Below are 27,739 nucleotides of genomic sequence, written 5' to 3'. Positions count from 1 at the left end.
TGGGAAAAATGCCTTCAGGCTTAGCAGGTTATAGAAATGTTGGTTACATAAAAATAAGCCTACACCTGTCACCCATGATGAAGATTATGAAGAGAGAAAGAGTCATTTCGAGACACACACATACACGCACGCACGCACGCAGCATGTGACACGGCGCTGCCAGCAGGTCTGGACAGTGTGAGTGTCTATGTCCTGGTCCGTCCCGGCCCATCCAGCCCCCTCCTGAGCTGGTCCGCCCTCTCTGCTGGGCTCTGCTCCGGCGTGCAGCGATGCTGTAGCTGCGGCAGACTGGAACGGACTCTGAGCTGAATGCAGCAGTCGGGGAGGATAGCAGCACCTTGACAGACACCGCGGAGGACAACGACACTTCACTCTTCACAGCAGTCAATGTAGGCTCGCCATTCCTCCTCTCCTTTTCCTCTTCTCTGTGTTTCCTTAGGTCCTGATCGATGGGAGTTTTTGTCTCATATGACTCATCTTTCGCTGTAGTGGATGTGTCACGTCCAGGCTGTCCCCTGTCCACTAGTGTAGCCTAACTCTGTCTCATTGTGTGTTCGCTGTCCGCTGTCAAAGCGGAGCAAGTATTCTCACAGAGAACTGGAATTTATTCTATAAAGTCAACAGGGGCATGAGTAAAATCGATGAGGATACACCTGTTTTCTTATTTTTATTTCTTTTATTTTTTACGTATTCACTTATTTATTTATTTATGAATGTATTTGTTTAGATTTTCTGTTTTATATTTTCTGTCCAATATTTGGCATCGTCATTGGCAACTTCTAATTGATTAACAATATTAATGTCATAGCCTATGCATGAATGTAGCCATCATTACTTCCAAGAGTGAGTTTAGAAAACACACACACACACACACACACACACACACACACACACACACACACACACACACACACACACATACTAATAGATAGATAGATAGATAGATAGATAGATAGATAGATAGATAGATAGATAGATAGATAGATAGATAGATAGATAGATAGATAGATAGATAGATAGAATTTCTGTCCATCAAATGTCTGATTTGTTAGCGGTAAGAAACTGGGAGTGTCCATCTTTTGTCTCAAAGACTGATCAGATGATGTTATATTTGCTTATTTGGATGCAAACAGTCCTAAACTCAGTTTATTCACTGTTGTTTTGCACTAAATCTATAGTGAACCTCATAAATTAACATTTAATGGCCCTTGGCGCTATACAAATACAGTCCATTTATCATTTACTTTAAGAATGAAAGAAAACAATACCCGATAAAACATACATTTTCATATTAGCTAGTATTTGCCCTGTAATGACCAGAGACACTCATAATTTAGCTCTTCTCTTATTTATGCCCTCATTGCTGATACAAAGGTTATCAGCTGAGATATACAGATTAGTGCTAATGCTAATTCAAACTAGAAGTGGCTGAAAAAATGTACATTCGATGGGGAAATTTTGCTGTGGAAAGGTTTGAAATAGCTGAAATTAGCTTAAACAGTTGAAGTTGTAGTGATAGTTAAAGTAGAAGCATTAAAAGAAAATTTCAGTGCTGAAAGAAGTTGAAGTGTCAGTCTAAAATCATGTGATAAATTGAAGTCAAAGTGTCAACTGAAGTGGAGGTCCTGAGACAAATTAGTGCCACTTCAACAGCATGGACTGAATATCACACCATGTGTGATATAAAACAAATGATACAGGATTTTTGAGGTCAACATCACTACTGACATTTGAGAGTTTGCTGTTTTAAGACATATTTCTTTACTTCAATTTCTTGCCATTCATTAGATGGAGTATATGTTGACAAGATGTATCTGCAATGAGCTAATGTCGGTCAGTATACTGCCGGGGCCCACACATATAATAGAAACTTAATTTATTCTCAGTTCTGTTTTTTACGATGAAGTTAAACTCATAAAGTTAACATAGAATTATCTTTAAAGGATGAAAAATAAAACACCTAAAATGCCCCAAACAGCAAACGTTTGTATTACATACAGTACATCAGTGATAGTATGGAGCCTCTGTGTACTGTAACTCTGACAAGGAATGTATGTGAACTTTTACTCTTTTTTTTTTTTGTCAAAGCCCCTTCATTGAATTAGCTCTCATTCTTACAAAGTCATGCGAGACCAGCACCGTTAACCTACTTCCCTGGATCTGATCTTAATATCCTTATGTTCAGTCCTCTCATGTTATGTAAGAGGAGTAAGTCTTACTAGGAGGCTGCTGCTCACTGGCAGAACAATCAGACAGTATCTGAGGGTTAAGGAGGCTGCAGCAGCCATGTTCAGCCTTTTTTTTTTAACTAAATGTTAGCATTCAGTTGACACAACAGTGCTACTTCTTGCAGTGCATACAGCACTTAGACAAGTCTGGCAGCAGTCTGTGAGTCATCTCTCAGCATGTTTAAAGGTACTCATTACCTCTACCTTCCAGCAACAACACATGTCTGTACAGTTGTGTGGCCCCAGTGTCTCAGATATATTGTTTGTGACAGTATGAATGTACTAAGTTTAATATATAATATAAAGCAAAACACCCAAAAGTGGATAGGATGATAGCTGCATATGTATTATTTCAGTGATGTAATACTTTATTGGCCCTGGAGGGACAACTGACAACATACCAAAAATTATTAAGCAAAAAATCAACCAAAATAAGGCAACACATGTTTGGTACTTAAGGGGAAAAAAATGATTTCAGCAACTCAAGCTGCTTCGGCTCAGGACAGTCTCAACTAGTACTGACTCTCCTTAGGACCTCAGCTTCAATGCAACTTACTTTTTACCTTTGCATGACACACGTAGCCAGTTCTAAGTGAACTCTCTTTACCAACACTATACAAAATTCTTAATCAGACTCATTAAAGCTTGTGGAAGAGTCATTACCTAACTGTACATTTAAAAAGAATAAAAAGATGCTGAAATACTTTTTGGAGATGACATCTGATACTATCGAACACAATAATTCTGAATTAGTTCTTTAGTGTAGTGTTGCACCACTGGTTAGCACTGTTGCCTCTCAACAAAAGCTTCTGGGTTGCTGGGGCCTTTCTCCTCTCACCATGCCTGCCTGGGTTTTCACTAATTAGTCCAAAGACGTGCAGGTTAGGTGTGAACATTCAGGGGAGTTCGCCTCTATGACCCTGTTAACACCTAGCATTTATATGTGTTTTGGGTGATGTCCACAGGTGGACAGCCAAGACGCATTGCTGTTCACACTGTGTCTATCATACGTCTCCAAGGTGTCCAGCTGACCGTTTGTCATCAGATTTCGTCACTGCCTACATCACTTCACGAGAGGGTCAAAGCGCCACACACACAGTTGTTACATGTTACTAGAATTGTTTCACATGGCCTAACAGCTAGCTAAGGAAACAGAAATGTCTATGTGACAGCCCTGTGACTGACAGGCAAATTTGGAATATTTACCAATAAGATATAAAATACTTTAGTGTTTAAGCTTAAAAAGCTCAAAGCAGGGTTAAACATTTGGACAAGCCTTGGTTATGTCATAGATTCTTTGCTTTTATATAAATGTACAAAATATAGAGGGTATTGTAAGTAACCTTTATCTGTCAGTCTTCCTTCTTTCTTCACTTTCATTGCATAGTGAAATAGCCTCAATATTATACATTTCACACACACAAAGTGGAGTAAAGTCAGTGGAGTACTTATGACAAATTGTAGAGTAAAACAGTCTTGTTGCACAGTTTTCCTTAGGTAAACGTTAGCATTCAAAGGGTCATACGATATGACTTCAGTGAACAGTTCTCTGTGTTCGTTTATCGAACAAGTGTGTTCACAGTGTGAAGGCACATCAATCCATGTGTACAACTCATGAAGCACAGGAGGTTCAGATGCACAGTGCACACTGCCCAGCCACAAATCAAGATCAAAATCTTGATTGAAAGTGACTTCTTGTGAGAGTAAATATTGCTGTTCTATTATTGATGACCCTCCTCCAACACAAAGGGAGCGATGGCTTTTTTGATTCTGCTTTGTTTGGAGTAATTCAAATGTAGCTGCACAGGATTAGGAGACATACACACCATGACTAAACAGTGAAAGAAATGAGCATTTCCAACAGCTAAAACCAACCAAAAAGATGTTACTGCATGGACCAAGTGATCCAGTATCAAGTGATATCATCTCTCAGTGATGGCCAGCATTCTGGGAGTTGTGTTGTAATTACCTCAGCCTGCCTCGTCAGTTTGTGGTTGCCTACATTTCCCAGAATGACTCAGAAACACACCAGCAAAGAGAGTAAGTTCCCTGCTTCTTTCAGATTGTGTGTATGTCACTGGTACCAATTGCTGAGTAATGTTGAAGGGAGAATTTTTACTTTGAACATAAACTTATGTTGACTTCAAAAGACAGTGTGCAGCTGCATGACTTTTCATGAAAGATTGTTTATAGGCCTTTCATCATAACTTCAAATACATCACTTAGCCATGTGTTAGTTTCCCCAAGGTTTACAGTTCAATTAAAGGCAGATCTTGCATTTTTACTCATTCAGTGTACTAGCCCTGACATGATCCATCAACACAAGGACTAAGTCCGAATCAAATCTCTAAACATCACACCTCAAAAGCCTTATAAAAATGAGTATATGGACTATCATTGTCATCACAGCCCTTGAGTGTACGTGATCATCTTTACAGTGTGTCACTGATTTGCAGAGGATATTCCTTAATGCACAGAGGCAGCACTTCAGAATCTGTCGACTCAGTTTACAGCAGTGAAAATAATGGCTTAGTGTGGATGACTGAGAAAAACATGCCTTCAGACTGAGCTTCTTTAAAGTTTGGGAAATACACTTGCTCACTTTTTTTTTTTTGCCAAATTAGCTGAAAATATTTATATCATTCACATGTCAAGGCTATTCTAAATATGAAGAGAGCCAGCAGTGACTTCCTGTACTCTTGTCATCAACATGACGATGCCAGATTACAGGAGGTCATTGCTCCTAGTCAAGAACTAATTTCAATAATATAACTCTTTAACCCATAAAACAACATCTTGCAGCTTCTAAATTTCTGTTTGTATAATTGAACAAATGCGATGGCATGTGTTAATTAGTGAATGTAATATCTCAGGAACACCTTGACTGAATGTCTTCAAATTTGTCACAAACATTCTCTTGGACTGTCTGTATGCGTATGTATGTAAGTACGAACTGGTTAGATTTTGGTGGTCAAAGGTCACTGTGACCTCAGAAAACATGTTTTGGGCGTAGCTCAAGAATTCATACACTAATTATGACAACATTTAATACAAACATTGAATAGAGCAAAATGATGAAGTGATGACATTTTATATCCTAAAGTTCAAAGGTCAGATTCACTGTGACATCATAATTTTCGACAGAAACCCTTTCCTGGCCATTATTCAACATCATAATTCAGGAACAGAAGGGAAGATTGTGACCATATTTGACATTTGGTCAGATACTGAATCTGTGACTAACCTTGGTGTCCACCTTCAAACTGTGCTGATTGTTGAAGGCGTGTCTGAAGCATTCATGCTTTACAGTTTATAGTTTCTTTGCAGCAATATCTATATTTGAAGCATTGTAGTCACCACAAGCTCATTGGTTCTGCTGATATTGAGCTTCAGGTGATTGTTGTTGCACCATGTGATGAAGCTCTCTGTCAGTCCTCTGGACTCCTCTGGAAAAATACTTTTTGGAGATGACATCTGATACTATCGAACACAATAATTCTGAATTAGTTCTTTAGTGTAGTGTTGCACCACTGGTTAGCACTGTTGCCTCTCAACAAAAGCTTCTGGGTTGCTGGGGCCTTTCTCCTCTCACCATGCCTGCCTGGGTTTTCACTAATTAGTCCAAAGACGTGCAGGTTAGGTGTGAACATTCAGGGGAGTTCGCCTCTATGACCCTGTTAACACCTAGCATTTATATGTGTTTTGGGTGATGTCCACAGGTGGACAGCCAAGACGCATTGCTGTTCACACTGTGTCTATCATACGTCTCCAAGGTGTCCAGCTGACCGTTTGTCATCAGATTTCGTCACTGCCTACATCACTTCACGAGAGGGTCAAAGCGCCACACACACAGTTGTTACATGTTACTAGAATTGTTTCACATGGCCTAACAGCTAGCTAAGGAAACAGAAATGTCTATGTGACAGCCCTGTGACTGACAGGCAAATTTGGAATATTTACCAATAAGATATAAAATACTTTAGTGTTTAAGCTTAAAAAGCTCAAAGCAGGGTTAAACATTTGGACAAGCCTTGGTTATGTCATAGATTCTTATGTCATAGACATTCTGCCTTCCCTAAGAGAAGGCAGAATGTTTCTCACTGGAAATGATTCACTGGAATCATACATGTTAATATAGTGATAACTTCTATTTCACCAAAAAAGACACTTAATACCTTTCATTAAATTCCTTCATAGTCTTCACTACATATATTATATGAGTCTGGACAGACATGGATGTAAACTGCAGCTTGGCTGGTTGGTGGAGGTGTACTACTGCAGGTAGTAATTCCTATGGCACATAACCCTGTAGATTAGACCTTTGCCTGGAGTTCATTCCAGTTAAACCAGGCAATCGGCATGATTTTTTTAGCACTGCTTTGATGTCTTCATTTAGCTGTGTGGAACTGACCACTTTATTTGATTCTAATGGACCTTTAATCCAGCTGCATTTGGGCATCACATTTTACAGTCAGATACAGGTGTAATAGTGTTGCTGTAGATAATCTGAGGTGGTATGATCCCAGGTCACTGAGTTCTCTGCCTGTCCTCTCTCCCCTCTCTGGACTTTGTCTCTCATCCAGAACAGTGCAGTCCCATCCAGGTTGACTCGTGACACATTGGCATAGGTAACCTGTCGCTCCATTTCCATGCCTCCTTCTTATCAGGACCATTTGACACCTAGAAAAGACTTTTTTTGGCTTGTCTCCCCTTGCTGTCAGTGAAATGTGTCTGTGTGGAGGTGTGATCTGGAGGGCAAGTGAAGGAGCAGTCAATTCCCATACATTAGCTTGGCTTGGTGCTTGGTGGTGTACCTGAGTCTACAGATTTTTTCCCAAGCTGGTAACTCCTGCCCCCTCTGGCCCCGAGCAGATCAAGGCTAGAAAAGAAAGTTGATTTTAATCCCCAAGGGGATTAAGAACCCCATGAGTGATTAAATGAGACTTCTGTCTCAAAAAGGACAAATTACTGTACCACCTTAGACTTGGGAACCATTTTTACAGTGGTCTGCGCAGAGCAAAGTAGATTAGACGTATCTCCATTCTGATGATCATTAATCACCTCACGATCACAGGGGAGATTGCATATTTCTGCCGCTTAGAGTCCTGTTCGGACAATGGAAATGGATTTTGTCTGACGTTGGTCATACCTTAGCTATCTTTTCCCAGGAAACGTATATACATTTCTATTAAAGCTGGACCAATAATGAACCATCATTGAGGTGAGCGGTGCATGTGCGAACAACTCTTAAATACCAAATCTTGAAGCTGAGTTGACCATACTGAATCATTAGTGTCACTGAACAAATTGGGAGCTTTTGCACAGAAGGTTCCCTGAAAGTGATGCTTGGCTCCTGGGTTAAGAGAAACAATAATCAGAATCAGGTTTATTGAACCTTATACTGCAGACAGTGGCTGTAACTATTATTTCTATCGTTGTTTAGTCTGTCAATATTTTCTCGAATACTTGTTTATTCTATAAAAGATCAAACATTTTTTAAAAATGTCTGTCACACTTTCCCAGAATCCAAGGTGACTTTTTAAAATGCCATGTTTTGTCTGACCAACAGTCAAAGATGCAAAGATTCACTCACAAAGAAATAGAGACATAACATGGTCGAACTGAACAGACTGAACAGAAAACTACTCAGAATAATGAGAAAAATCCTAAATCATGTATTTGAGGGAAATGTATTGCCACACAGATTATGATTTTAGTGGCACGTTTATATGTAGAGCTTAAACAGTTATAAACAAAGACATAAATCTATTAGTCAATGGATGGAATGAGCAACAATTTTATACAGCAAATGACAAAAAATAAGTGATTCTAGCCTCTCAATTGTGAATACTTGATTTTTTGCCTTTTTACATCGTCTGATATTTAAAAGAGTATCTTTGGGTGTCAGGCTGCTGATTGGACAAAACAAGCAATTTGAGGATGTTACCTTGGGCTGTTTTCTTACATTTTATAGACCAAATGATTACCAGATAAATCAAGAAAAAAAAAAAACGTAGATTGATTAATGAAAATTATTATTAGTTGCAGTCATAACTGCACTGTAAACGCATTTAAATTGACTTTCTATGACTAATGTTTTATGGTCATGTTGAAGGAACTCACAGCACTTGGTTAAGCTTTGGGATAGATTGTCATCATGCTTAAATTTTGAAAATGTCTCAGGTGACTGGAAGTAGGAGACAGGATGCAGATACTGGTCTCTGCTGCTGTTAAAGTACTTTGTACACCCACCATCCACTGCTTGCTCTTCTCTGTGACTTTTCACTGCAGTATAAGAACATCACGCTGCTGTCTGTATCAAAAACACTTAATGTAATCTAACAACAAACAGCTAATTCAAATGAGACATGACTGATTTGTTCACACCTATGAGAGGCCTGACTACAAATGTCTTCATCATGAGTGATATTGACCTGTCCGTGCTTACCAGGCTGTAGAGTTTCTGTTCAGACACACATGCTCTGTCTCATACACACACACACACACACACACACACACACACACACACACACACACACACACACACACACACACACACACACACACACAGCCTACTGAGACATGCTGCTACTCACCACTGTCTCTGCATCATCAGCACTCTGCAGACATTGGGAGGAAGCACTCTGTCTCTTTATCTTTGTATCTGACATTGACAGTGAAGCACTGGTGAGGCTCAGAAAGAGGTCTGTTTGTGAGAAAATACATTTGAAAGAGCTGAGTTATCCTTAACTGGGAATATGTGGGGAATGAATGAAACTGCTCACTTGCTCTGTGACACATGGTCATCATTGGATGAAGTCATTGACTATACAGTAATTCTGCAAAAACAAACCAAGGGACAGGAACTTGTCACAAAGTGGAATGTGTCACTAAATCCAGCTGAGCATGTGTTTGACTATTTTAACCAGGGAAGATACGTATCAGTTGTCTGGTCTGATGAAGTTTGTCTTGTAGAATCCTATATGTCTCTGATTCTGTTAAACCAAAAGTATTGTACAAATGGAAGCTTTCACATTATAATGGTGATGGATGAGATTTCAGGTAATCACCAAATTTATTACAGTTGATTGAATTGAATACAGACATGTATGTATGTATGTATGTATGTATGTATGTATGTATGTATGTATGTATGTATGTATGTATGTATGTATGCATATACCAAAGAAGAACACTAAAGTTATTAGGAGACATCATCTGGGAAAGGGAGCATATCTATGTTCCCAGGGTTTTAAGTTCCCAGGGTCCTACAGTAAGTTCCTAGGGGCCTATGTTCTCAGGGTCCTACTTTCTTTAGGACCTTGAGAAGATAGACATATGTGTGTGTATGTGGGAGGACATATGTGCCATATAAATCTGGGGAAGGTGGGACCCTGGGAACATAGGAATGACTCCTTGGGGAACATTTTGTGACAATCCATCCTGTAGATGTGTAGGCATTTCATTGGATGAGTGAAAACTTGAAGTCTGAGCTTTACAGTATATTGCCACCTTTTCAGGTCAGGCCTGTTCGTGTATCTGAAAAGATCACCTCTCTGAATGCTGAACAACATACTGAGCCACAGAAGTTCTGTGTATTTATTTAGTGTATTTATTTATCATGACCATGTGAGTGTGATGGCTCACAGCTGTATGTGATGAGATACAGCTCCACACGACGGTCGCTTCTACACATCACAGACAACCAGGTGGATTATGGGTTTCTTTATTGCACAATACACTTGTGCAACACAGTACCATAGTAGGAGAAATGATAAGGGAGAATCTGGTCTGGGGATAACACTTACAGTGCTTTGCTTATCACATGAATCTGGTGTTAGAAAATAAAACCGCAAAAATTATTATAACTCACCGAGTTCTCGTACATTACGATGCAGTAGGCTACATTGTATTCACACTTGTATAATACATCTCCATGTGTATTGAAATTACACTGTTGAGAACCACCAAATAATCCATTCTGTAAAATAAGAAAAGATCACAGAACATATTTACAGTTTAGCATGAAGTGACCACGTGGCTAATGAACAGGATGCCACACCAAACTAAGAGCTTGCCAAAGAAGTACAAGCTACTAACTGAATAGGTAAAAAGGCAGTTTGCGCAGACAGACAAGAAAACTAACACAGAGAAATGTATAAAATATTACCTTCAACAAAGAATCACAGAGGAATGATGAGGGAAAATGAGCATTGGTCTCAGAATAATAGTTGGGATAACAGATGGAACAGGTGCAAAGAATCATGCTGATTTAACGCTGACATTGTACGTTCTGCCAAGTCTCTAAAATATAATTTTAAGGACTAAATAGATCAAAGGCTGGACTCAAGACAGTTAGTTAAGGCAATTAAAGTGCATTACATGATAAAATTATGAACATTAGGAATCACTGTACACTTGCTATGTTCCTTAACAAACGACAATGTATTTTCTTTCTCTTCTTCTTATGTTTTTGGGCATGAATTTACTCTGCTGACTGGCTCAAGTGCCCTGCTGTTTTGTTGTTTCAGAACTTTTATTAAATGACCTCCAAATATGCTGGCAGGACACCAAATTCCCCTTTGCAGGTGTAAAATTAGACATGTCAGCAGATAATGAAGCGTGGCTGACCTCTCTTCTTTTTCTGATTTTGCCTTTCTCAAATGTACTACCTTTCATCCTTCTCTTTCCTTTCCCTCTTCCCCATCCTTCCTCTCACAGACAGAGACCTGGTATGGACAATAAAGCATTGGAACCTGAGTCTGTGAGTATTCACATGGAGGAGGCCATAATGTGTAATGGAGGCAGTCAGCCTCAGCCTCAGCAGCAGCAAGAAGGATCCATGTTAACCCACCTGAAAAAGGTAGAGAACCAGATCACCGAAGCACAGCGTTTCTCCCACCTACCGAAACGCTCAGCCGTGGACCTGGAGTTCATTGACCTGTCCTACACCATCCAGGAGGGACCATGCTGGAGGAAGAGAGGTAACAAACATCTACCCACTCTTAATGTCGGTCACGTCAAGGTATCATCTGATTGCTACCAAGACAAAGAAGCTGATGTACTGTAGGCACAAGAGTGAGAGTGCTTTCCACACTTTCTCAAACTCTCCACATCTGTGAACTCCACTGGAAGGATTGGGCATTTTAATAATAAAAAATGAATTCATGGTCAGATTGGACAGCAGGGTGGCTCAGTGATAAGCATTGTTGCATGACATTCATGGGTTTGCATGTTCTCCCTGTGTTTGCTCAGGGCTTCCCTGGCATAAAAAGCATTGCTGGGTGCTGCTCAGTGGCTGCTCACTGTTGCTAATACCTAGGATACCTGCTAACCCATGCACAGAGCACAATGTTCAAATGTTCAGTAAAAATCATCTCCCTGAGTTTGACTCATTTGCCCTACTTGCTACGCAGTGAACTATATTTAACCTTTAGCCATTTTATTAAGCACCCAAATGAAAGCCCCAGGAGCAGAGCTGGGCTGTGAAGTAACTATCCCATAGTGGCCACAGTCTATATTGGTGGTCACATGACCTGCACTGGCAAAAAATACTTTTTCCCATATACATTTAATGCAACAAATATCCCAAAACGACCCTGTTATCGTGAAAATTAAAATGACCTGCCGAAGAGGAGTATGTATGCTAACATAGTTGCAGCTATCCATGCTAGCATCAAATAGAAGCCACATATTTAGCAATATTTTTGTGAAACCATGAACATTTGAAACATGGTGATCATGTAGAAGATGGACAGTGAAAAAGTGAAGTATGCGGCAGGAGTGATTGAAAGCTTTCTTTGTTTGGACATTGTGATACAGTTCATGACACGATTGAGATTCATTGTAAGTGACCAGAATTCAAGCTGACAATCACTTTGGAAAAAACTATTGCATGATTAGGGACTGTTTCATCCACGATGTGTGTCACTGGACCTAATGCTTCCCATTGAGAAGCTATATGGAAGCAGGTGTGAGCTACTCTTTATCAGAGATGGAGAAGTTACCATACTTTTGCCAAACCAACTAGTGAGTCTTCATCTTTGGAGTCTTTTCTTTTGTAAAATGGAAAATACTGTTTGAGAACACTTCAGCTGAAGCAGAAATCTTTGGATGGCTTGTTCATGTTTTGTGCAAAGTTTTACTTACCACATTCTTAGTTAGACACTACTGAACCAGTCATAGTGGGTGTGTTTCCTTGTGTTGATCACAAGGGGCAGGAATGAGCTGATTCCATCCTTGAAATCATACAAAAGTGAGAATTATGCTCAATTGAATAAAGTTGTGTTATTTTTTTATTGTTTTTGTTTTACAAAAGTGATGTCTTAATCATATAAGGACTAACTGGACAGTTTGGAAAATGTGTATGTGGTTAGGAGAGTCCCTCTCCTTAGTTTGTCAATAGGAAGCATCCAGAGCTATCTGCCATGCAGTGGAGACAGAGCACAGACTCAAGGCAGAGAGACATATACTGTATGTTTTGTCCAGTTTAGACAGTTGTTTTTAGCAAACGCCCTCACCCTAACAGGCCAAAATCTAAACCAAAACAGGTGATATTCACCTGTAACTAACACCTGTAACTAACATTTCTGGGAAATGTGACAAACAGGTGATATTCACCTGTTTGGTGACAAAACGCATGTCTATAGAAACCAGAACATATAGTTGTGTGTAAGACCATGAATGTGGGTGAGATGCGGTAAACTAGCCAGTCTCTATCCAAGAGTCTGATGTTAAGTGTATTCTGTTTGCACGTGTTTGAGTGTATCATCTGAGGTTTCCAGTAAGTGCTGCATTGTCTGAGACAGTTTAGGTCATCAATAATGTAGCTGACTGGGTGAGCCAAAGGACAGAGGAGAGGAGAGGAGAGGAGAGGAGAGGAGAGGAGAGGAGAGGAGAGGAGAGGAGAGGAGAGTTGAAGTGATTAGGCTAAGTGTGTGCCAGGAGACATAAATATACTGTAAATGCATTTCACTTGTTATTGATGTGCTGCTCAGTTTGAGTCTAAGATTTCATGCCATGTGCTTGAACTTGTTTAAAACGTGTTTTCAGTTGGTACAGCTCCCTAAAAATCTCTCATCTCACAATCACAGCACAGAGTGGCACAGTAGTGTGTAAATGGAGCACCCCAAGAGCTTGTCAGGGTTTTATAATGGTATCATGGCTATGGTTTCCGATGGGTCTGACTCCTTTCATCAGTCAGTATGTCCATCTTGCCGAATAAATGTACAATGGCAGCAGCTGGAAGTGAGTTACCCTTATTCTTTATGCATTTACTTTGCGTATTATTACCTACCTTACCTGGTATGTTTTAATCCATAAGCAGGTGTTGATACCAAAAGAACTCTTTTGTAATATGGTCCAAATAATAGCATTTTCTGGTTTAGCTGATCATATAATCTATTTTAAGAATTAGCAGTCATCAAAACCTACTTAATTTCCCTCTTTGTGAAATACTAAAAAATAAATAAATAATAATATTCTGAGTGCAATAACGGCAAGACTGAACACTCTTAGCAGCATTAACATACTATAGCCTCAGTGCAAGTCATTTCTGGGAAATGTGACAAATTTTATATGTAAAATTTTGGAACTCTGCCAAGTCTATACAAATTCTGCAGTTATGTTTTTAATATCTAAGACAGGGGACAATTAAAATGTAGCTGCAAGCCAAACTGACAGCAGAAAAAAAGACATCCCAAACAGACCTCGGTGTTAGTTACTCCTCCATTAACCTAGTCAGCGTGACAGGAGTGTATAGCTGCTGTAGCATACTGTATTATAGAACCTGTAATACTGATTCTGATACTGCTCCTCTCAGAGGAGCAGCATCCTGTTGAAAGATGATGCAGGTGAGTGCTCAGTGTTGTTAGATTTAAGTGCAACATTTGATACTGTGCTGCGTTGTACGTTTAGTGCTTACATACTTAAGCACTGGGTCAGAGGCTTGTTCTTATCCTGTTTAATTGAGAGGAAACTCTGCAGCTTTCATGATTTCATTTCAAGGAAATAGTTTTTCATAGATATTTCATAACAGACATACAGTCATGGAAAAAATTATTAGACCACCCTTGTTTTCTTCAATTTCTTGTTCATTTTATTGTCTGGTACAACTAAAGGGACATTTGTTTGGACAAATATAATGATAACAACAAAAATAGCTCATAAGAGTTTAATTTAGAGCTGATATCTAGCCATTTTCCATGGTTTTCTTGACAATAACCAAAATCACTTAAGTTCTTACATCAATAGCTATCAATAGCTATGGCATTGTACTGCCAAAAACAGAGCTTTAAGGCATTCCATGTTTTCTTTCCTGTCTGTTAGTCACATGATACACACAGGAGTTAGTACTTGATTGCATAACCATTGCTTTTGATTACTGCAGCCATGCGTCTTGGCATGCTCTCCACCAGCTTCTGACATTGTTCTGCTGTCACAGCAGCCCATTCCTGTTGCAAAAATTCAAACAAATTTGCTTTGTTTTTGGACTTGTGGTTCTCCATTTTGAGTTTGATGATGTTCCGCAGGTTTTCAATTGGATTTAGATCTGGCGATTGAGCAGGCCAAGGCATGGTTCGAATGTTCTGGTTCTCCACCCAGGCTTTGACTGACTTTGCCGTGTGGCAAGTGGCATTGTCTTGTTGGAAAATCCAGTCATTCGAGGCACGAAAGAATTTATCAGCTGATGGAAGAAGACTGTTTTCAAGAGTAGCCCTGTACGTGACCTGGTTCATTCGCCCTTCACACAATTGCATTTGCCCTGTTCCCATACTACCTGGTCATACTTCCCATACCCATACTCAAACAACCCCAGATCATCACTGATCCACTCCCATGTTTTACTGTACGGGCAAGACAGTCGTAGGCTTCTCCAGGCTTCCTCCTAACCAGTAAGCTGGCTGGAGTGGGCATCAACTCAAAATTGGATTCATCACTGAAGAGAACCTCAGCCCAATCATCAACAGTCCAATCCTTGTGATCCCTAGCAAAGAGTGACTGGGCCTTCCTCTGCCTTTCATTGATGAAGGGCTTCTGTGCCCTGTGTGACTTCAGACCAGCTTCAAGAAGTCGGTTTTGAACTGTCCTTGCTGAACAAGTCACATTTCTTGACAGTGGCCACTCATTTTTAAGGTCCCTTGAGGTCTGACGACGATTCCTGACACAGGAACGGATGAGTGCACGGTCCTCTCGTGGGGTAGAAAGATGTTTCCTCGACCAGCTAGCAATTTGGTAGTACCATGTCGGCTTGCTTTTTCTTGGTGTAATGAATGGCTGTCTTGGAGATCTTCAGTTTTTTGGCTACCTGTCTCTCACTCATGCCAATTTCCAGCAGTGCCAAGATGGCTGCCTTTGTGGCTTCACATAATTCTTTTGTTTTAGGTATTATGTGAGAGCTGACAACTTCTGAGTTGTGCTACAGCTTGAATGTAAGCAGGAATCCACTCTAGGCCTTTGCATGTGCAGTGCTGCTTATGACAAGCGGCCTCTTATATACCCTGGGAATACAATTAAGCTTAAGTATGTCAAATAAGACATCAAGTATTATGGAATCAGCTGCATTTTTTGTCATGTTCATTGTATTCTTCAGGTGATATACCTTTAGTGGTATCAGGCATTAAAATGAACAAGAAATTGAAGAAAACAAGGGTGGTCTAATAATTTTTTCCATGACTGTACAGTGGGCCTTCAGGAAAGCAGATGTGATGCACCATAACAGTAGGAGCTTGATTCTGATAGTTTGTTTTGCAAATTTGTACAGCTTAAGACTGGTAGTTTTAAAGGCACAGCTACTGGTGTCCAGTTATGGTGGTGGTGAATTGAAAAGGCACACCCGTCAGGAACTTGGCCCCATCAAACTAAATCAGCAGTGTATGTGGGGAAAAAATGTGCTGTCACCTCCAACAAGGAGATTATGTTTTGTTGGTGCATTTCTCTGCCTGTCAGCAGGATTAGTAAAGTTTAGTAGTGATAAACATGGAAATGCAATGACTCCATATCACAATCCACATCCACCGTTAAAAAAAAATAGATTAGTGGTTCTTAAAGTGAGGTCCGGGGACCAACAGAGGTCCCTGAAAGCCCAGGCCTATTAATAATCCATCCATCCATTTTCTATACCGACTATCCCTTTTTGGGGTTGGGGGGCTGTCAACAGCCGAGAGGCGGGGTACACCCTGAACCGGTCACCAGTCGATTGCAGGGTAACATATAGAGACAGACAACCATTCACACTCACACTCACACCTAAGGACAATTAGAGTCACCAATTAACCTGATGAGCATGTTTTTGGTCTGTGGGAGGAAGTCAGAGTGCCCGGAGAGAAGGCACGCATGCACGGGAAGAACATGCAAACTTCACACAGAAAGGCCCTGTCCGACCGGCGACCCTCTTGCTATCAATAATCATTGTTGTAAAGTGGCCGGGGCCCCCCTAGTGGCCACGGGCTCCAAGTAACTGCCTGGCTTGCCTGTCCGCAAGCCCGCCCCTGGTAATCCTCAGTGGGGGCAGTGGTTTCATGGGAGAGCCAGTACAACTGGAACATTGCCACAAATGTAACAATGTTTTTTCTCAAACTGAGGTGTGGCTATAGAAATGTAACTATATACATATTATGGAGATACAATAACTTGGAAATACTGTATATCTAGACATCTGTAGTGGTTGAGCTTGCAGATTTGCCTATCAGAAGAGGTTTGCACCCTTCTAGTTAATTGTGTTATTGATAGTGTTATATTAAGTATTGTCTTCATAGTGTTTCAGGCACTAAATCCCAATTAGCTGCCACCATCTGCAGCTTTGGAACAACATACCTCAAAAATCAGGCTGAGAAGGTCTCCATCTCCTTTACAGTTACTTTATCTCTCGGGCCTTTTATATCCTTTTAGTACTTTTCTCTCCCTCTTATGCATCATATTTGATGATCATTTTGTTTATTTTTCATTGTCCCAGTGTCCAGATCTGTTTGTTTTACATTTAATCGGCCATTGTACTTTACTTTTACTGGTCATCATGGATTCCAATACAGTTGTATTTGAAAAAGTGTTGAGTGTTCATCATTTTCAATTTCAGTATTTACTTTCCAAAGTGTATGTTGTGAGATTTAGTATATTAACACAAATACAGAGAGCAAAGTTGGGGACATGATACCGTCCTTGTTAATAAAGCCATGCTGAAGTGGTCAGTGGCATCAGTGCCCCCTTTGTTGTTCCTCTCAGGTTTCAAAGCCTTACTGAAGTGCCTGTCTGGGAGGTTCTGCAGTCGGGAGCTGATAGGAATCATGGGGCCGTCAGGGGCCGGGAAATCCACCTTAATGAACATTCTGGCTGGTTACAGGTGAGAATGCCAAGGTTCTCTTCTGTTCTAAAGTTATGAAACAAAGAATCTCTTTCTCATCTACAAAAGCCACTTGTAGACTAATAAATGGCTTTTAAACAATTACATCATTGCAGACATCTATAACATACAACTGTAGATGCTGCAATACAGAAATGAATGTCTTACATGACTGGTGTGTTACCATGTATTTGTACTTTGCATATCATGTGTTCAATGTGTCCCTTCCACTTCCCTCTGTCTAGCCAATTGAACTGTCCAGTATGTGCATGTGTGTCCTTTCTGCTGCCCAGGGAAACAGGGATGAAGGGTCAGATCCTGGTGAATGGGAAAGCCAGGGACCTGCGGACATTCAGGAAAATGTCCTGCTACATCATGCAGGAAGACATGCTGCTGCCACACCTCACTGCACGAGAGGCCATGATGGTGAGCTGCGACTGAGACACTCATAGCCCAGCAAGGACAATTTAAAGTGTCATTATTTTGTGTTCATGATGATATTACTTTTTACATTTTGTATGAACTCATAATGTAAAGGATGATAATTACTGTGCCAGTATGCTCCAGGGATGGGTTTCTAATATGAGATTGTACCTGTTGGCTAACAGAAGGATGACACATTTTTTCCTCCTTACTGCAGGTTTCAGCCAACTTAAAGCTGGGTGAAACTATGGATGTGAAGAAAAAACTGGTGAGCGAAATAAATATCTAAAAAATGGTAATAACAATAATACTTGCCCTCAGATTCAGAATCCTAATACACACCATGTAATTACATTGTCAGGGTTTGAATCTGGCCTTAGTTGCATGTCTTCCTCTCTCTCCTCTCACCTCCTGTCAATGCTCTTCTTTATACTACAAAATAAAGGTAAAGGTATGAAAGCCAACATGTTTTCACAGAACATGCTAAAAGTCCTGGAATTTCAGGAAAGAGGTTTTTTTTTTAATCATAGCTGCACTAATCAAGCTTTTTATATGGACAACAAATCAAGTGACTGTGTGATGTGAAAGGTGTTGCTCATCCTGATGACCCCACAGAGAACTGTTACGCAGCACTGCAGTTCACCTCAGCTGAAACATTAAAGTGTATTTCAGCTTATTGTTTTGGTTTTACAGCCCACAACACTGTCATTTAAACTGACTGTTTGTATAATTTATCTTCTAATATGGCTGGTTCTGTTATGTATCTCCAAATGACCACAAGATATGCGCACTGGGACAGTAAAAACAGAATACAGTCATTTGCAAATGAACTGTTTACTGACAGCAGTTTCACAAAGTGTTCCTGAGTCATGTATTAATCTCCTTTATACAATCATGTGTTCACACAGTGGTGAACCTCCCTCCATCCTTGCTTGTGAACGACTGAGCCTGTCGAGGATGCTCCTTTCATACCCAGTCACTATCACCTGTTACCACTGAGCCTGTTTACCTGTGGAATGTTCCAAACAGGTGTTTTTGGAGCATTCCACAACGCTCCCAGTCTTTTGTTGCTCCTGTCCCAACTTGTTTGAAAAGTGTTTCTGCATCAAATTGAGTAAGCAGATATTTACAAAAATCAACAAAATTGATGAAGTCAAACCTTAACCTTAAATATATTGTATATGTTTTCAATTGAGTATATGTCAAAAGGTATTGCCAAATAATTACATTCTGTTTTATTCATGTTTTACACAGTCACTCTTTGACTTTCTCTGTTCAGGTGAATGAGATTCTGACAGCATTAGGGCTCCTTGAGTGTGCTCACACTCGGACCAGCTCACTGTCAGGTGGTCAGTGTAAACGTCTGGCCATCGCCCTCGAACTGGTCAACAATCCTCCAGTCATGTTCTTTGATGAGCCCACCAGGTGAGACAGACACTGATGCGCTCATGATGGGTGCCTTTACATGCGTTGTGTACACTTTGACCCTCACCACTGTTAATCAATAGACTACTGCTGATGTCTCCCCAAGAAACAGTTTATCCCAGCTGGAATACAAATACAATACAAAACTGTTAGAGCTCTGTTGTGCTTTTCTGCTCACAATACTTTGCCAGGTTCATTCATTAATGGACAAATTGTCAATGTGAACATTGGGATTGAAAATCAGAAAAGTCAGAATTATGCCCAACCCAAAGACAGTTTCATTCCGTCCAGTCAGCACATCTGGCTGCATATTTATAATGTGTCTGTAATAGCTGGACATGTGATGTTGGACTGACTTTTGAAACCCTAACAATAACACAAATACAGCGGTACCATCTGCCAAATATGAATGTTTGGAAGCTCTGGGACTTTAGCTCTGTGACAAATGAATTCTTGAACTCTGACCAGAGTTAGCTTGATCAACATCTCTATTGTTTGGGATAACATCAGAGTTAATTATTGACATTTTGGAAAGTGGCAACAATGTTAAAAAGAAGTCAAATGGGTAAAAAAAAAAAAAAGGCAGAAGACCAGGTAAGTTAAATTTATTTGGAAGTGAAATCAAAATGTCTACATGAAATTCAGTTTTACTTCTAAATAATATGGTATAGATAATCTTATCATCTGAACAATAAATTTCATTCTCCATGGTTCATGGGTAGCAATATGTTGTCACCATGTTCTCAGATCTGAGTATTTAACGGAGTGAGTAACATTACATTGTTAGCATTAATGAGAGAAATGGCCTAACCAATAAAAAAATACACTCAACTGGTAATAAAATGGTATTATCCTTTAAAGGATCATTTTACCCACGAGCTTAAAGAATGAAAGCAAAGAAAAGGTTGTATACCCACCACAGAACTTGATAGCCAAACAAAATGAGTTCACCTTAAACAAGAAGTTCAGTATTTTGGGAAACAGGCTTACATTTATTCACTTTCTTGCTCAAAGTTAGATGAAAAGATCGATACCACTCCCATATCTGAAGGCTAAATATGAAGCTACCACTGCCTAACTTCACTCAGCACAAAGACTGGAAACAGGGGGAAACAGGAGGCCTAACTGCGCAAACATAACAAAATCTGAGCCAGCAACTCGACTTGTTGCCAGAACTTACACAAGAAATAGTCCGGTACATAAAGAGTGAATTGACAGTTTTCCACAGCAGTTTGCATACTGATTAAATGTTAATTAGTGCAAAATAGATATGATAAGCTATGATAACAGGCTTCTGGCTTTAGCTTCATATTTAGCATGCAGACGTGAGTGGTATACATCTTCTCATCTAACCCTCAACAAGAAAGCAAGATAGAGCATGAACTGAACTTCACCTTTACGACTTTCCAATATACAATCAGTGATTTCTTTATACATCATATTACATATTAATGACATCTGCAAGTGTCTTACTTTTAATGAAAGGAGAATATTAGCCAGATGTATGCCTACAGTATCAACAAACAAATTGAAATCCTGTCACTGCATGCATGTCTCAAAAGAACTTTACATATTGTCCACTAGGAAATAACGAACTCTCACAAGACAAAATTAATCAATAAATGGGGCTCATTGTCACTATAGCATGATCATTACTCATTAATGTCTTCTCCTAAAATTTCGTCTTAGCTCCTCATCAATTTTGTCCCTCCTGTATGTCCCTCCCTCTGTTCAGTGGCTTAGACAGTGCATCATGCTACCAGGTGGTCTCACTAATGCGCTCTTTAGCACTGGGAGGACGGACCATCATCTGCACCATCCACCAACCCAGTGCCAAACTGTTTGAGATGTTTGACAAGGTACAAATCTCTCACTGAATGAGGAAATTAATGGATGGCTGGGCATTCCAGTTTCTGTTCATCTTATGAGAAGCTGTGGCAGTGAAATTAAATAAATGACAGTTTGAATAATTTTATTCCTCTACAGCTTTACATTCTCAGTCAGGGACAGTGCATCTACAAGGGCACCGTCCCTTACCTCATCCCCTATCTGAAGACTCTGGGCCTTTATTGTCCGACCTACCACAACCCTGCAGACTTCAGTATGTCCACATTGTTCATGTATTTGCTACAATTTACTGAGGATTATCTCAAATGTCCTCCGTTTTCTGTATGTCTTTCTGCTTTTGTCTCTGGTTCAGTCATTGAAGTGGCATCAGGAGAGTATGGAGACTTGAACCCTGTGCTGTTTGAGGCAGTCCAAGGTGGAATGTGTGCAATAGAGGAGAAGAAGAACCAATGTGACAGCAATGGCCAATCAGTTTGTGCAACAAAGTGCCCGATGGTGCGTAGTAGATGCTGTACTGCAGTCAAGGCTGAATTACAAACTGGGCAAAGTGGACAACTGATCCTGGGGCTGTAGACACTTAAGGGTGATATTATGCACACATGATACATGCTGTTTAAAAGAATAGTTGAGCAATTCAGGAAACACTCTCATTCGCTTGTGAGAGTTAGAGGAGAACATCTACACACACTGTCTGTGTGGTATCTATGGAGCTAGCGCCTGCAACCGGTTAGCAAGAGCTTACCTAAGCACAAAGACTGGAAACGGGGGAAACAGCTAGTCTGGTTCTGTCAAGTTAACAAAATCTACTTACCAACACTTCACTAACAAAGTGTAAAATAGACTCATGGTTTTATAGGGGTTTATGTTCTGGTCTGTTTCTTGGTTGGACGCAGTCACTTCCTCGAGTCTTGTTGTGCCCTTGAAGTTGCAAAGCCAACCAGTGGAGATTCCAGCAAGTGACGGTGCCCAGCCAACAAACAGAGCTGCGAAGTGGGACAGTGTTACATCACTCACAGTTGGCGAAACCAGGGACCTCTCCCACTTCCCAACTTCATGCATGTGCTGATAGGTGGATTTTGTTATCTTTGAACAGATCCTGGTTTTCAGTGTTTGTGCTAAACTAAGATAACCGTCTCCTGGCTGTAGTGTCATAATTACTGTACAGACATGAGAGTAGTGCAAAATATCAAACTATTCCTTGAAAATGAATGTATTTATTGTCAAATTGTCACAACTGACACATAACAAACATAAAGCCGTTGCAGTATCCAATGATGGAAAACTGGATGGTTTCTGGGGAAAAATAGGTTTTGGTGAGTCCACATGTCATTTTTGCCACCGAGCCCAACAGTCTGATAATCTGGCCCTGACAGCAGAATGTTCTGCGCTGCTGCAGGTCATGATGTGTTGTATATACAGACACATGTCAGTGTAATGAGTTCATTTGCTTCCATTTTTTCCAGGATGCTGGACACATAGAGAGCCATACTTTTGCCACAAGCACCCTTACACAGTTCTGTATTCTCTTCAAGAGAACCCTCATAACTATATGTCGAGACCAGGTAGGTGACATTTGTTCACAAATACTGTATAATAGCTGTGCACTTGTTCAAAACTTACATAAAGGGAAATGTATCACACCACCTCAAAATGAAGGGACATTACCCTAAAACAAATGAATCATCCAAGTGTGACACTAGACATTTATGTTTTTCCTGCTTTTGGTCTGTTCTCAGGTCTTGACCCACCTCAGACTGATTTCACACATTGCCATAGGTGTGTTAATAGGCTTGCTCTATCTGAACATTGGCAATGATGCCAGCAAGGTCTTTAACAACACCGGGTTCCTCTTCTTCTCCATGCTGTTCATCATGTTTGGAGCACTCATGCCAACCGTGTTAACCTGTGAGTCTGAAGGAGGGGAGGGAATTGACTCCGATTACTATTTTTTATTGGTGATACTGTGGTGCCAATCAGTGGGGTCCCATTTCATAATCTCATCTGTTGTGAATTGATATTGACAGATGTATGTGAACGTTTTTATGCACCATTTGTTAGTTCCTCTGGAGATGTCTGTGTTCCTACGGGAGCATCTTAACTACTGGTACAGCCTGAAAGCCTACTATCTGGCCAAGACCATGGCTGATATCCCATTCCAGGTGAGCTGATGGTGTTGGGGTTGGAGGGGTGGGTTGGCTTACTGAGGACTGGAGTGCTGACAAAGCTGTTACGCACAGCAAATATAACTATAATACACCACTGCACTCTAGTGTAAGATGAAGGCACTAACTGGTTGTTACTCTGCCAGCATGTCTGCAGGATTTGACCACTGTTGACTGGAAGTTCTCACTTCAAGTAGTTGATACTGAAGAGGCTGGCTCCAGCAAAACCAAATGCCAATTTTTCCATGAATACAGTATACAAATGTAATATTGTGTTGCATGTGGTTTATTGTGGTCTTGCACAGACATTATTAAGTAAATTTTATGGAGTTTTATGTGGATTATGTGAATGATGTTCTCTGATACTTGAAAAGAGTTCTTGAGTAAGATATTGTAAATTTCACTGTTACTAACCTTAAAGGAATAGTTAACCCCAAAGTTAGCTGACCCAACACATGAAGTATCAGTAATGGCATCAAAATTGAATACTTTTGCCCACTCATTGGTTCCCAAAGTGGGTGCGATGGCATCCTGGGTGCTGCAAGATTTATCATGTCACTGTTCATTTATTGTGCATTTTTAATGACTTTCATCTCATTAAATAATCAGCTGACATTTACATTATGTTTTACATGTATGTTACATTTTCAAGCATTTGAAAACTGCATAAAAAATATCAAAATCAACATTTTAAAAACTTTCATATGCAGTTATGTCATCACTAATGACATGACAACTCCCGGTTGTCATGTAACACAACACACTTTCCAACTTAGGAGTTTTTATGAAATCACCAGTCAGAAAAATAGTGGCCAATGTTAAACAGAGCTCAAACAAGTAAGGATACATCACAGCCCTCAATGCAGTCTGACAGGACTTAATCTGAGCCCACCTGTAACACTAAAGTCACACTGAACACTAATTGGCTAATTGCAGAACAGGTTTTGTCTGCTTGTGGAAGAGGGTTAATGTTAGGGTCATTTCATCATCAGGACAAGAAAGTGGCTGTCAGGGGAGTCAGACCCATTCTCTCCCCCCATCAACAGCATCCTTGCAAAATGAAATACTGACTTAGTAGATCTGTAATCTGTATGCGTTGTTTGCCTAACTCTCTGTGTGTGTGGTTGTAGCACCAGCTTCAATGCTGTTCACTCACATCAGTGTGAACGTATATTATATAAACAGACATTTCATTTTGGGGTAAACTGTTCCTTCACAAAATAAAGGTTAATGAAGTTGTTATTTCAGGTGATCTGCCCCATCATGTACTGCAGCATAGTGTACTGGATGACAGAGCAGCCTCCAGAGGCCAGTCGCTACCTACTCTTCATAGCCCTGTCCACCTGTACTGCCCTGGTAGCCCAGTCCCTAGGCTTGCTGGTTGGGGCTGCCTCCACCTCACTACAGGTATTGCTGCAGGTTACATTGTTAAATGAAGGATTTCTTGGTTCATGTCATACACATATGACATAAAATGTCCTCTTTGTCCATATACCTGTACAGGTAGCCACATTTGTTGGACCTGTCACAGCTATCCCAGTTCTGCTCTTCTCTGGGTTCTTTGTTAACTTTGACACAATCCCCAAGTATCTGCAGTGGAGCTCCTATGTGTCTTATGTGAGGTGTGTATCAGCAGTATCATTTGATTCATGAACAGTAGAGCATGTCCAGAGTAAAATACCACATACTGTATAATTCCTGTTTATTTCAACCTGGATGTTATTTCAAAAGATTTGACCAAGTTAGTTTTTAGACCTGAGGGAGTCAGCAACATCACTTGAAATACTTCACTAGGCTAACACCCAGGTTAGCCAAACATAACTGTTCATTTAAAGGAAACCAAGGTGAGCTTAAAACCATAATTTAAACTGATCTACCATACCATGCACAGACACAGCTGTCCTGTGCAACAAGAGAATATTACAGAGTGGCAGTTCTCCGTTTTAGAGGCCCTATATACTTTTATTTGTCTTTCCAAATTGGGAACAGTTTAAAACTCATTACTGATAAGGTTGTACAATTTCCAAAATAATCAGTATGTAGTAGTTTGTTCCATTCAAAACTATAATACTGTGGACTACCATGAACATTGTAACCTGTAGGAGCTATTAGTAGAGTTGAATAATTGGTAGTCTTTTTTAAATTTTGAGCTATGTTGACTCGCAATCACGGGAGGGTCTCATCATTTGTATCTGTCCCACAGGTATGGCTTTGAGGGGGTGATCCTGTCCATCTATGGGATGAACCGTTCAGAGCTGGAGTGTCCAGGGAAGGTGTGTAAGTTCCAACAGCCTGAAGAGGTTCTGCAGTTATTGGATGTGGAGGATGCAAAACTGTACATGGATTTCATTGTCCTGGGCATTTTCTTCATCATTCTACGGCTGGCCACCTACCTGGTCCTCCGCTACAAGATCAAGTCTGAGCGATAGGCTTCGTTTGGCTCATCTTGCACATCTCAAGGCCCTCCCTAATATCAGTCCAGACCTGGTCTCTTTTTTGTTCAAAGAAAACAACCTCTCTCATGTGGGAATTTGTTTCAGTTCATTATTTGTATTGCTGCTAAAAGGACAGAACATAAATGTGACAACAGCTTTGGAGGGCAGTGACTGACAACGCAGAGCAGTGAACAGCCATCCAATAAATCAACATATACCTGTTTTACCTCAGACATCAGAACTTAACTCCTACACACAAGCCAGGACACAGGAGGAGGAGCAGGAGGACACTGAGACTGAGCCACATTGAGCAGCATATACTGTACGTTTCATGTTCCTGCAAGACAGAAATATTTTGAGAACAAGGTGGACGTGATAAACTTATTAGAGTGGACATGCATGTTTATTCTGCACGCATGCTGCCATTCTGTCAGTGGTGGTGTGTTCGGACTTCAGTCTACAAAACTGCCTCATTGAGAAAATCAAATACAGAGTGTTTACATTGCTCTATTAGTCAAAAAAGAAATCTGAGGAGAAATGGTTGCACTGGAGAATAAAAGTGATGTACTGTGCCTAAAAGAGTGAACACTGCTTGAAAGCAGATTGTTTGAGCTACTTTTCCTTCTGTATTTTTGTTGTCATATTACTGAAGTTTGGTGACAGATTGGAGTCCCAAAACATTTACTTCTTATGTATGAAAATCAAATCATTGTTTGAGCTAGATTGCTTTTTTTAACATGTTGATAGTTGTAAACTAAGCTTTATCATGATTGTCTACCGAAATTTGGTATTTTTGTACTTCCACAATATAATCGAAAAATCTTAGTTCAAATAAAGTTGTTCAGCCTTAATCATTTTATACTGTACTGTATTATCTTTATTATCATATACATATGCAATTACCTAAATGTATTTAAACAAAATAGATGAATTACTGTATCACTATTCTTTGTGTCCATACTACATCCAGTAATGACACAAGGACACAACATGCATGTGTGGTGCTATTGCTATTGCTGCAGTTTCATGTTTTATTTGAATAAAATAGAAAAACATATATATGGACTGCACATTACAAGGATACTGAACTGAGGACTTGGAGAACAACCAAAGAAAAATAATTGTAACCGGAAGTATGCTCACATTTTATTTACAATATACTGACAATCTTTCTGCTGTTTTTGTTGTTGTTATTTGGAGACATCTTTGTTCATTAATTGTCTTTTGAAACATATTTTGCAGAACTTATCACTGAACTGTACTGTACAACTATGTAAAGTGTTTGATATTCCAATAAACACTGAACTAACTAATACATTTAAATATCTCAGTTTATTACTGTTGTCCTTAAGGACATTGCTCCACAGACCAGTCCAGAGGGATCAGATCTCTGAACCGTATCAGTTGGCTTGTTTTAACATGATCTGTAGTTCTACTCTACCTCCAGATGTCTGAAAATTTCACCCTTTCTTTAAGAGTGAGCCGAGCTACCATGGACTCACGATTGTCCTATACATCGCCCACATTGCTGCTTATGCAGTACCATCTTAAATATGTCTTACCCTAACTCTCATGGCAGTGACTCACTTCTAACCTGAAGGGAGTGACTCACTGTCTTCCAACAGAGTTCTTAGACTTGGAGGCGCTGCCTCTCATCCTCGCTGCTTTACATTCAGATGATGCCAATGCACACTGGCGGTCACTTTCTGATGAGGCCAGCAGAACTGCATCACCAGCATAAAGCAGAGATGCAATCCTGATGCCACCATGCCGTAAACTCTCCACATCTCAGCTTCACACAGAGACTCTGTCCATGAAACTCATTAAGAGAATCAGTAACAAAGCACACAGTGAGTGGCGCAGAGCCAAATGCCCATTGAG

General features: G+C 40.1%; 1 protein-coding gene across 1 annotated transcript; it reads left to right on the top strand.

Moving 5' to 3' along the window:
- Positions 1-234: 234 nt before the first annotated feature.
- LOC139336320 (ATP-binding cassette sub-family G member 4-like) lies at positions 235-27,177 on the top strand. Its single transcript, XM_070970383.1, has 15 exons — positions 235-389; positions 10,950-11,212; positions 17,448-17,565; positions 17,859-17,991; positions 18,206-18,256; positions 19,268-19,413; positions 21,149-21,272; positions 21,400-21,514; positions 21,614-21,756; positions 22,725-22,823; positions 22,998-23,166; positions 23,320-23,420; positions 24,672-24,830; positions 24,927-25,045; positions 25,627-27,177. The coding sequence occupies exons 2-15, from the start codon at positions 10,963-10,965 to the stop codon at positions 25,850-25,852; spliced, it is 1,953 nt and encodes a 650-aa protein (XP_070826484.1). The 5' UTR covers positions 235-389; positions 10,950-10,962; the 3' UTR covers positions 25,853-27,177.
- Positions 27,178-27,739: the final 562 nt, after the last annotated feature.

The sequence above is a fragment of the Chaetodon trifascialis genome, chromosome 9 (genome assembly GCF_039877785.1).
Source record: "Chaetodon trifascialis isolate fChaTrf1 chromosome 9, fChaTrf1.hap1, whole genome shotgun sequence".
Classification (NCBI taxonomy): domain Eukaryota; kingdom Metazoa; phylum Chordata; class Actinopteri; order Chaetodontiformes; family Chaetodontidae; genus Chaetodon; species Chaetodon trifascialis.
Note: the sequence above shows the minus strand (reverse complement) of the source record. Positions and strands in the feature narration are given on the sequence as shown.